Source organism: Lygodium microphyllum, chromosome 9, assembly GCF_053477565.2.
Source record: "Lygodium microphyllum isolate KBCC chromosome 9, Lygodium_microphyllum_v1.1.10, whole genome shotgun sequence".
Taxonomy (NCBI): Eukaryota; Viridiplantae; Streptophyta; class Polypodiopsida; order Schizaeales; family Lygodiaceae; genus Lygodium; species Lygodium microphyllum.
In genome coordinates this window covers 156,809,527-156,822,149 of record NC_141143.1, presented here as the reverse complement: position 1 = coordinate 156,822,149, position 12,623 = coordinate 156,809,527, and the positions used below count along the sequence as shown (strand labels likewise).

The 12,623-nt window shown below is 41.2% G+C and overlaps 1 protein-coding gene across 1 annotated transcript in view; it reads right to left on the bottom strand.

Moving 5' to 3' along the window:
• LOC148031767 (DEA(D/H)-box RNA helicase family protein) overlaps positions 1-11,161 on the bottom strand; it is a 28,128-nt gene extending 16,967 nt beyond the window's left edge. Inside the window, exon 1 of the mRNA XM_087685424.1 lies at positions 10,635-11,161. Within this exon, the coding sequence (XP_087541550.1) occupies positions 10,635-11,093 (459 nt within the window). The 5' untranslated portion in view covers positions 11,094-11,161. The remainder of the gene's footprint in view (positions 1-10,634) is intronic.
• Positions 11,162-12,623: the final 1,462 nt, after the last annotated feature.

Here is a 12,623-nt window from a genome sequence, read left to right as displayed (position 1 = left end):
TTCAAAGGAGATATCTCTTCGATGAGGATCTGCATAAGCTCTAGCTCGATTTTAAGCTTTCTTAATATTTTCTTGAGCAAATTTTAACATACTATTCATATCCTCCAAAAAATCCTTGGCTACCTGAATCTTTTCATTATGCAGTCCTACTGCATGAGGAGCTCTAGGCTGAAACCCATACATTAACATAAATGGACTATATCCAGTGGAAGAGTGCTTGGCACTATTATATGCAAACTCTGCTATCGGTAGATACTCTTCCCAATTAGTTTGCCTTTTACTTACATATGCCCTGCGCATATCTTCAAGGATTTGGTTAACCCTTTCAGTTTGCCCATCAGTTTGCAGGTGGTCCGCCGTACTCATGCTAAGTTCAGTATCCACCTTCCTAAATACCGCACGCCAAAATTGACTATCAAATTTTCTATCCCGATCAGAAACTATATTTGCCGAAAGGCCATACAATCGGTATATGTTCTCTACGAACAATCTAGCCAATTCTGGTATTTTAACATCCGTTGAAGTTGAAATAAACCTAGCCATTTTGATTAACCTATCCACAATCACCCACACAGAGTCGTGTCCCCCTCTGTGTTCTGGGTAATGCAACAATAAAATCCATGGAGATACTCTCCCATTTTCCCGAAGGAATCTCTAACGGATGGAGAAGTCCTCCCATTTTTAATCTTTCAACTTTAGTAACTTGGCATTTATTACATTTGACCACATAGTCAAGGACGTCCTTATTCATTCCAGGCCAATAGAACTGCCTTTTAATAAGACTATAAGTCTTATTAACTCCTGGATGTCCAGCGCTAGGGGTATCATGACACTCAAAGAGTATCTGGCGCCTTATTTCTTTATCTTTCGGGACACATACCCTACCCTTGTAGAGTAAGTAACCATTATTAATGGTAAAATTCTTCCACTTGAATCCGGTTTGAGCAACCCCTGATGCTCCATTTTCTTGTTAAACATCCTCAGATATTCCTTCCTCAGTGGAGGCCCTTCCATTTGGATCCCCATTTTTTATTACTTCCCATATGTTGGAATATACCGGATCAACCTGGCATTTCTCTTTTAAGGATTCAAGCAAATCGGAAGTGAACTGAGTAAAACTCAATTCATGAATGATGGGCATTCTGCTGAGTGCATCAACCACTATATTATACTTTTCTTTTCTATTCCTTATCTCATAGTCGAACTCTTGGAGGAGTTTGGCCCATCTAGCTTTACGCCCTTGTAGATCCCGTTGGTCATTAAGCCACTTAATGCTTTCATGATCCGACAAGATCAAAAGTTTGGCACCGTACAGATAGTGCCTCCATTTCTTCATCACATGTACTATTGCATACAGCCCTCTCTCATAAACAAAATAATTCTGTTTTGCACGGTCTAATTTCTTGCTTTCAAAAGCAACTGATCGACCTTCTTGTAATAAGACCGCGCCTATCGCCTTATCATTGGCATTGGCTTCAACCACAAATGGTTTATTGGGATCCACAATTAATAGTACTGGAGCTGTAGCAATAGCTACCTTAAGTTTTTGAAAACTTTCATTTTGGTCTGTTCCCCAATTAAAGCTCTTCCCTTTCCCTTTAAGTTGGTCTATCATTGAAACAGCTATTTTGGCATAATCTTGAATGAATCTACGATAAAATCCACATAAACCTAGGAAGATCTGCAGCTCTTCCAGGTTACTTGGAGATGGCCATTCAATAATTGCTCTTACTTTTCTGGATCCATTTTGATTCCCTCTTTCGAGATAATATGCCCCAAATATTTGACCTCTTATGCGAAGAATTCACATTTAGTTTTCTTCGCATAAAGGGAATGTGTTCTTAACAGTTGGAATACCAATTGTAACTGTTCCAAATGTTATTCTCTTGATTTACTAAAGATCAAGATATCATCCAAGAAGACTACTACAAAATGTCCTAGATAGGGCCGTAACACACTATTCATCAGCTTCATAAAGGTAGTCGGTGCATTAGTGAGGCCAAAAGGCATCACCAAAAAATCATAATGCTCGTATCTAGTACGAAATGTTGTCTTAGGAACATATTGTGCCTTAATTCTTACTTGGTGATAGCCTAATCTAAAATCTATCTTTGTGAAGAATTTTACCCCTTGTAATTGATCAAAAAGATCTTCCATTCTGGGCATAGGAAATTTATTCTTCACCGTTATCTTATTAAGTGTTCTATAATCAACGCAAAGTCGCATAGAACCATCTTTTTTCTTTACCAATAAAATTGGCGAAGCCCAAGGTAAATTACTGGGTTGTATAAACCCTTTATCAAGGTAATCCTTAATTTGTCTTTCGACTTCTTGGTGCTGTGTTTCACTTAACTTGTAAGGTGGTTTAGAAATAGGGTGTGTATCCTTATTTGTGTCAATTGGGTGATTTATATCACCCCTATCTGGTGGAAGGCCACTTGGTAAATCAAAAGGAAACACATCTTTAAATTCATCTAACAAACCACTTAATTCATTATTTACATTCAACTCACAAACATAAGAAAATTGTTGCTTTATATTACAGAAAACAAAAGTGTTTTGTACAGGAAAAGACCATAACATATATACCTCACAAGCTTCCTTCTTTATCAGCTTCTGAACCTCAGTGGAACACAACAAAGGATTATCAGATCCTTCATGTTCACCTTGAATCACAAAAGTCTTACCATCCCTTTCAAATTCTAGTATATTATGATGATAACTACGTTTTAAGGATGGTTCCAATCCCCATAGCCACTCCCTCCCTAAAGCAATATCAGCTCTTTCCATATTCATAATTTGGAAATCAAGTTTATCTTTATATCCTTGGATCTCAATTTCCAAATTGGATACCATTGTATCCCATATTTTATTATCTTGACCTTGCATCATATAAACAACATATTGATGCCCACTCTTGTGTTGGGAAAGTTTCAATTTTTTGACAAGTACATAATTTATGAAATTGTGGGTAGCAGAGTCATCTATCATGACTCTAACCCTCTTTCCAGCTATCAATCCATGCACTCTAACTAAATCATGTGGCCCAAAGGTAGGTTGCCACTTAGAAGTTGACATACAACACCTGTGTTGTACATCCTTGTGCAAAACCTCTAAAGATTTATACTTTTCATGCCCCTTTAATTCTAGAGTCTACACTACATGGATTTGTTTTTCTTTTCCCTTGCCCTTGTCCTTATCATTTCCTTTATCTTCCCCCTTTTTCCTTTGAGGGCAATTCTAGGCAGCATGGTTAGGGGATAGGCAATTGAAACACAGCTTTTCTTTTTTGGCCTTATCAAAGTCATCTGGACTTAACTTTGGCCTTACATATTGTTTCTTTTCAAAAGGTTGTTTCTTGCCCTTAAAAAATGGCATTTTCCTTTTAAATTTGCCTACAAATTTTGAGGTTTCCGATTCCTTGGTCTTCGGCTCCGTATTAGTGAGACTAGTGAGTGTACCTAGACGCGTACTATCTTCATTGATTAATGCAAATTTAATTGCCTCTTCAAGAGTCTTAAGTGAACTCCTTTTTACTTCCTTTTTACAGGTCTTATCTAGTCCCCTAATGAATCCTCTCGTCTTTTGAAACTCATCTATTCCTTTCAATTTGAGGATTATCTCACGATATTCCTCCAAATATGTCAGCAGGGGTCTTCCCTTTTGTCTGACATAATCCCAATCTTCCCAATTTCTTTCCATTTCATTTTCAGGAAGGAATTCTTTCAAAAAGACCGATTCCAATTGAGCCCAAGTTTCAGGTATTTTATTTGCCTTCTTTAAAGTTCACCACCATTTATATGCCTTTGGCCCCAAAGTTAAACTGGCCTCCAGCGCTTGGAGATGTGGTGGAGTATTTTTAAGTTTGTGCAAATCTTCCCATTTTTGGAGAAAATTAAAGATAGTGTCTTTATTTTTATCTTTTTCCTCCCTGTGAAACTGAGGGGGTTTCATATCTTTTAAAATTGGATTATCTCTCAACTTGTGGTGGGGTTCCTTAGGATCTCGCATAGTCACATCCAAATCTTTCGATGAAGATGGGATATCCGAGGTTTCTATCTTATTTTTATCCCTTTCTAGTAATAAAGTTAATTGAGATTTTATTTCGGTGAGTGTTTGAGTTAAAAATTCCATTTGAAACCCCTGTGCCTGCACACGAGCAGTTAGATCATCAAATTGTTCTCGTGTGGCAAAAAATTCTTCCCATTGTTCTTCTTGTATCTCCGTTTCATGGGAATCTACCATAGGGTGGTCCCCAGAACTAGAACCCTCAGTTACTCCCTCTTTCCCTTTCTCTTCCATTGATACACTGAAATTGGAAAGCAAATATAAGAAATTTGCGTGCAAAGTAAAGTACTTCCCTGGTTATAGTGACAAGGCAACTGTTGCTGGCTTTTAATAATAACCCTAAAGAGTGAGGGATAATTTGTATTTCCCAAACTGAGCCGATCACGCTGGAAATGAAGCTTATTGGCAGAAACACCTAGTAAGGAGGGGACTAAATACACCCCTTCCTAATGGTCACGTGAACCATCTATACGCCTTCCCTGAATTCGTTCTCTACCAAACTGTACTTGTCACACGACTATTCTGCAGTCGTTAGACAATAACCTGCAGCCGGAGCTGGTCACAGAGGCGCTAGGCGATATAGTGCTGTTTTTTATTTGTTGCATCTCACGAAGTCAATCGTGTCCAGAATACAAGCGTAAAGCGTGTGGGGCACCGTCTTCACGCTGGATGATGGGTGACGTGTCGGGTAACGACTTCACGCCAGATTCTGTATGACGTGTCGTGTGGGTGCCGGAAAAAAAGCTTCACGAGAAAACAAACGGAAGCGGGACCCAACGGCTCTGAAGGAGAACCCGACGGCTCTGAAGGAAGGAGGACCCGACGCCTGCTCTCATACCACTGTGATACGATGGGCGATTCAGTGTGAGAACTGATACGATGGGGCAGAGATGAATACAAGCTCAGTTAGATTCGAGATAAAGGCACGAGATGCGTTTCTCCTCCCAACCTTGCCTAGATAGTTGCTAGCAACTCCCATCGTGATCCAATTGCCAGCCATCAACTCTTGGTGAGTCCTACTATTCTTGGACTCTCTTTCATTCTAGGCTCCCCTAAACCCCGTTCGGGTGCCCAAGTCCCCCGGACGGTCATCCCTCGCGCCTGTTTCCCGTAATTTACCTTAATAATGTAACATGAGTCAAAGTGCGGGTCTTGACTAGGGAGCCCTACTCCAAAACGCAGATGGGAAGAGAACAATATAAACACCAATGGTCAGCTATGCAATCGCCTAGGCCACCAAGAGTGCCTAGTAATAATTGCAGCAAAAAAATGAGTCTGTCTGAATGTCCAACGTGTTGAGGTGTCCATCAAGCAGGAGAACAAGACCCTAGGACTGAAACCGCAGAATCTGGCTGCCTGTAAACAGGCTGCCTAGGCTGCTGTAACGCCGTCCAGGTCAAGGGAAGACTGCAAGCTGTCAAATGCACTATGATGCCTGAAAACAGGCCGCCCAAGCTGCTGGAATGCCACTCAAGACAATGGGAGAAGCGCAGCTGTAAAACGAAGGAGTTGACAGTGTCTGTCCACTTAAAAATGAGCCATCTGCACCTGGAAATGGCCACTTGCACCTTTTGGAGCTGCCGCCTACTTGAAAGGAGTGTTGAACTACTAAAGGACCACCTGCAAAACGCAAATCTGCAAACTAGAGAATAAACGGCCTAGCAAGATATGAGGCAAAATGCAAATGTGCTGCCCCCAAAACTAGAGATGAAGATGACTGGAACCGCGAACAGAGTGCTGCTCTTCAACATCTCCGACTCCCATGCGTGGCTCTGATCCCATGTGACAGTCCGCAACGAAGAGGAAAGTGAACACAAAGAGAGAGAGAGAGAGAGAGAGAGAGAGAGAGAGGAGACAAAGAGAATAAAAGAGAGAGAAGAAACAATGTGACCGCAACGGTTGAAGGTACAAGACTGCAACAATCATCCCCAACACACAACTATACGCAAAAATGTGGACACCACATAGTAGCAAGGGGATGAGAGAATGAGGAGGGCTAGCTAATCACGAAGGATCAATGATGGACAACGAAAGTAGGAGGATAGGTTGCCTAAAGTGGTAAAACCCTAAATACGATCAAACTTTAAAAAATAGCCAAAGTGCACAAAAAGAAATGCACTAATGTGCCCTCCATCCAAAGTGTCTAAAACACATAGAATGACAAACAAATACAATGTTAGAGCTCCTAATGCCCTCATCTAGCTCAAATTGAGGCTCATAAGCAAGAGATGACCACACAACACACACATGATTGCTAACACACATAGCTTCGAACAACATAATAGACAAGCTAGAATAAACACATCCAAGAACCATTAAGTGCATCATTTTCCTCTTTTAGATAAGATATTGTGTTCAGCACAACTAGTTAACCTTCTCTCACTTTTAGTACCAAGGTTTGCAATTGGCGAGAAGACATGAAACTTGGCAGCTTTATTGCCATCTTAACCTCTCCTAATAGAAATGGAGGAAGGCGCAATAGTCTCCATCACTAGTTTGAACCAAGAAAGCAAGGTTGAACCAAGAGAGAACATGGAGTCATGGGAGCACTAAGGATCCAAGACTCCAGCTCAATCAAAAGAGGTAGATCCCCACTTTTTTTTTTTTGCAAGTAAAATGTGGCTCATTATATTACTCAAACGGCTGATTACAATGGAATGCTCATGCTCAACCGACTAGCTAGAGCTTATGCAAATCACAAATACATCATGTATACAAGCCTCTCAAGGTAGTCTAGGGGAGATGGGGGCAAGAAGCCATGGAGGGGGGGTGTAACGCCATCTGGGGCTACCTGCCTACATCATGAAGAACAAGTCCTGGCTGCCCCAGGTGCTCAGAAAGTGAAAACAGAGCTCCTGACGAGCTCGAGACTTGCCCTACACCTGGTCCCACCGACCGTGGAGGGAGTGGATGATGGAAGTCCAAAGCTCTGCCAAAGTCGCCTGTATTGAAAGGCACTCCCCGCCAAAAACCTCCTGACAGTGTGCCTTCCAAATGTGCGATCCCCACAATCTTAGCTTGTAACTAAAATACAAACCTACGATGCAAGTACTAGAGAGATACCAAAAATGCAATGAAATGTATTAGTGCTTTAAAGTAAGAATACATCAAATCAAGACACTTCTTGGTAAGCCAAACAATGTACACAACTTCTGCAATGAGTTAAGAGCAAACAAGTGCATTTTGAGGCAAGACAACAGCACACGAAGCAAGAGATGTCACTAGGACAACAAGGTCGCATAGGTAGCACATTAGGTTGATAAGGTGATAGAGCAATCTACGGACTCATGTTGACAATTGCGCCCCCCCCTTTCCCTTTTGTAATATCTCTCGCCATTACACATGACATAACACAAGCCATACAAACATAAAGAGGGATGGCAGACTAGTCAAACAACCCCTCAAGTGTAGTAAAGGTTTGATTAAGGAAGTGGGTCTAGCGACCATACAACCCCACATGTTGCTAGTAAAGGTTAAGCACCTTGCAAACGTGGTGGAAATGTTGTAGGCACCTGAATATGAAACAGTCTCAACTGTAAAGGAGGGGCAACATTGCCCTCCCCTATTGCGCTTGAGGTCCTAGGTAGAGCAAAGGGTTTAGATTTGGCCAGCTACCATTGGCCTTTGAATAGCATTCCTAATCAAACTAACCAATATTTTTGGCAAATGCTAGCAATACCAATTTTCTTGCGGATATTTTGCCAACCTACCAACTTTAATCCTAGGGAGGAGATACTTCACTCCTCACAACCCCAAAAATGCTTGATTAACAAAAAAACCCTAGAATAGATCGCAATTCGAGAGAGTTTAAAACAGGGAGAGGTTCGAGGTCCCAAAATTTTCTATAAATAGGTAGGGCAAGCGGGCTAGTAGAGTGTCACCATAATATACCCATGTCAGTAAATCTATTAGGTAAGCCATCTATCTTTTGGACGCATCAAGCACCATCAAAAAGTCATCGATTGGCTGAGAAATTTCTTTAAGCTCGATTTGTGGCTTGTGAAGAAGAAATCCTTTGTTAAAAATCTTCGTGACAATGAGTGGCGAGAAGGAGGACAAAACAAAGTCAAGCCACAACCAATCAAAAGATTTGCTTTTGAATTTCCAATGAATCGTATTTCTCATGTAGTGGAAGAAAGTGATACTGTATTGGGGGTTAGCTTGTAACGCTGCAAGGGACCGTCACGGTCCCGTCACTCCATCAAATCCCTTATCCTAGGCTACCCTCCATTCAGCCCAATCTCGTTTTTGCAAGTTTCAACTACCCAAACTTTGCTACCCACACCCCGTTCATAGAGGATATCTCAGCCGAAGCTTCCCCACACTTTCTTCAACCATTTGATGCCTATTTCCAGACCCTACCTCATAGCTTGTGCCGCTTCATGCCGTTTACTGTTGCGTTCTACTGCAGTGTTTTACAACAACATTTTACTGCTCCGCTTGTCACATATCCAACATCTACTGCTACATTTGCTACTACTGCTACCAAACATCTTCAAAGACTCCTTGCTGCAATTTAGGATCCATTAGAAATACGACACACTCTCCAACTCATTACCTCGACCTCGGTCCTCAAGACATGAGAGTTTGAGGTATAGTTTTCATTCCCTACACAATTTGTTTGCTGCATGAGCATCGTATTATATTTATTCTTTCATACTTTTATTTGTGTTTTTGCTTTAGGGTATTTCTTCACACTGTATCAAAGCAAGGTTCTCTTTGACAACACCTAGGTCTTTAATCTAAAAGCCCTTCATAAGAAGCAAGAACAACAAGAGAGCAAAGATGACTTCAAACACATCTTCACCACATCATAATCATACTCCCATGCCTAGCACATCGAGACACAAGATAGAGTGGACCTCACAACTTGCTCCTCTAAGTTCCGGCATGGTCAATGAGTCTTCAGACTACCATAGAGTCCATAGACCATATGAGATCTCGTGAGCCAAATACGATCTCATCCTCAAGTATCAAGCTCAACAACAAATTGAAGGTAATTTTGAGTTTTTCCCTTTAGATTCGGTTCACCCCCTTTTGTTTACCCTTCCTTTTGGAGGGGAGTCACATGGGGGAGTGGAGGTGGGGCTAACGAGACTAGTGACTATCATCAATTCACCTCCTTTTGGAAGGGAGGCACATGGGGATGCTTGGAGGGAAGCTAGCAAGACTAATGACTATCATCAATTCATCCCCTTTCATTCTCCTTTCCTTTTGAAGGGGCATCACATGGGGGAGTGGGGATCATTGCATGAGCAATCTTTCTTAGTGGTAGATCACAATTTAAGTATTGATGATTGAGCTCTAAATCAACACATTTCATGCTTACATGTGTGCCTCCTCTTTCTTTCTCTATCTCTCAATGCCTTAAAGATGAACAAAATCTCTCTCTCTCTCTCTCTCTCTCTCTCTCTCTCTCTCTCTCTCTCTCTCTCTCTCTCTCTCTCTCTCTCATCATGTAAGGCTGATTCCAAGCAAATCGTGTCTAGCTCAACTTACTCCAGTAAAATGAAAATGAATCCCAACATGCTTTGTCTTCTAAGTGATGATTGGGTTGCTACTAAGTGCAAGGGCACTTTGGCTATCACAATAGGTAAGTGCCAAGATCTCTTTGTATACTAACAAAATAAGCCATGACCATTTACATTCAACAAGTTTTCTCATCTTTTGATTACCACTAAGTATGGTAGAGTTGAGAGGGTTGTCAATCAAACACAAAGACCTAGAGAGGAGAAAACCTGTAGACTACACTCTGCCAAAAGTTTAAGGTGAAGAAGTATTGCATCTACACCCATCTACTATGGGATCTACTAGAGTTGTTGACCTTGATCTTCAAGGCTAAGACATCACAATAGGCAATTGTCGACATCTCTCAATAAACTAACAAAATGTGCCATGAGAATTCACATTCGACAAATTTTCTTCTCTTTTGATGACTATTAAGTATGGTAGAGTTGAGAGGGTTGTCAATCAAAGAGTGCTCGTACAAAGACCTAGAGGGGAGAAAACTTGTAGATTGCACTTTCCCAAAAGATTAAGGTGAAGAAGTATTGCGTCTACACCCATCTAATATGAGATCTACTAGAGTTGTTAACCTCAATATTCAATGCCAAACCATAGTCAAGGTATCAAACCAACATTTAAAAAGACTTACCAAAATCCTACGAAGTCTAGAGGATTGAAGCCATCCTCAAACAAATACTTGAGTCTACTTCACACTCTTTAACACATCAAATATAATGCAAATTTTATCCCAACACTTCTCGGCTAAATGCGTAGGATAAGTGGTTTTCTATCCATTGGCAAGGACTCAAAGTTAAAACCTATCTTTGAAAAGTGTGAAGTTGGATGGACTCAACCCTTGGACTATTTTTGCTTCAGTAAACGTTTTGAAAAAAGGACCTGTTTCACGCCATCTACATCAAACACCCAGGTACAGTTTGGAATGCTTTGTGAAACAAGTCCCTTACGTTTGGTCTGATCAGCTCCCCCCCCCCCCTCTCTCTCTCTCTCTCTCTCTCTCTCTCTCTCTCTCTCTCTCTCTCAGAAACACAAGTACGGCATACCGGTATTAAGAAAGCAAGGGTTTTTCCAGAGCCAGTTTTGGCAGCGCCTAGGATATCTCTCCCGCAAAGAGCGTGGGGAAGAGCTGCTCGTTGGATTTCAGTCATGTGTGTGAACTTGACATCCGCCAGGCCACGCTTGGATCTGTCGGAGATAGGCAGTTGCTCAAATAACGTGGCGCCAACGTATGGGGCAAGCTCTGCGCCTTGCTCGTGTTGCTGTTGCTGTTGCTGTCCCTGCTGTTGATGCTTATGAGGAGGAGGAGAGATGGAGGACGCGAGAGGGTTGGAACCTCGGGTCGGCGCTCCTGCGTCTATACGAGCCTCCAGAGCCGCAATCTCCTCCTCCTCCGCCAGCCTACTGGCCTTCCTCCGAGGAAACGGTCTCTTATTTTGCTGCTTCTGCTGCGATCGTTCTCCCTCATCCCTCTTCAACTTCTTCAAAGGAGGCTTCCTCGCCATTGTTTCGCTGCGGCTGCTGTGCTGGTGTTCGAGACCGCTTTTCAAACAGAGTGGACACAACGTAGTACCTGACCTGACTTTATAATGCGCGGTAGAATATAAATTACCAGAAAGAGTGTGTAAATACAGCAACAGGTTTAAGGACAAACCTGAAGTTTCTTTACAAAGACCTTGTAAATCCCCCGGACCTTTTCAACTTTCCCAAGCACCTGCCACCGATATCAGCATGGTTTTCAAGGAGGAGTCCCCAAATAGCCCACTTTTCATACCTCTGGAGTTGTTGAGATTGGCCTCCTTTAGCCCTTGTCTTAAGCTTGCACCAAACTGGCTTTTCTTGGGACTATCCCAAAAAAGATGCTTCATTATTTCTTCGTGGTTCTTGTACCACATACACCATCGAGGCACCTTCACTAACTTGGAAAGCCTGGCTCTAACCAACAACTAATCAGTTGTTAGTCACCAAAGTAGAGTACTCACCTTATTGGAGTTAGTAGCCTTTTATACCTTGCTAACTCTTTTCCTCCAAGTCAACACATTTGTGATTGGAAACTACTTTCTTCCATTCAACTCATGTCTTCATGAGTGCTCTGGAATGGTAACTGGTCTCACCTGACTTTTGATATAGTAGGTTTGTTGCCATTAAAATTTTTGGGATTCAATATTATAAGACAAGTGAAACCTTTGTTTACCAAAGTGGCATGGTTTGCCATTTTCGGTTTTTTTAAGATTGATTTTTGGTTTTTCCATTAGTAAGATAGTGGTAATCTATGTTTGTAATTTCTTTGTGGGGATATTTTTCTATGTGATAATTTATATGAGGGAGAATGTAAACAAGTGATCAGTCAAGAAACAAAATGTGGCTCTTGCTATGATTCATTGTGAAGGTATGTTTGTCCATATGTGGCCTATTATAGATCAATATGTGGTTGTGGGTTTTATTATAAGTTGTGATCCTCGATATTATATAGACATCGTTTCTAGTTTTTCCTACAAGTTTGAGATTACATAATCACTTTGGTTGGCATAGCTAGAGGTTCATAAACACAGATTATGTCATTGTACATATTTTAATTTTTGGCTGTAGGACCATCAGGGATACTTTTTTCCATCTTTGTCCTTCATCCAAGAATTTTGTGATATTTTTGCCTGAACCTATGATGAGCTGAGGGGTATTTCTTCTAGTCTGGTTGTGCATACTATTCCCTCAAAGGAGGGTAGCCATTCTGTTCAACAAAAAGTGAGATGTATGCCTTTTGAGCTAAGGGATAGACTATTTGAGGAGCTACAAAAATTGCATAAGGCTAGCCTACTATCAGCAAAAAGAAAAATAGTCAAATCCGACTTTGCATAGATTTTAGGAAACTTAATAAACAGGCAATCAAATATTACTATTTGCTGCCATTTATTCATTAGATTCTAGATTAGTTAGCAGTCGGGTAGGGATATCTATTCGTTTATGGATTGATTTGCCCTCTTCCTTGTATATATGCTTATTCACTTTCAAGGCATACTTAGTATCGTAAATCTTCT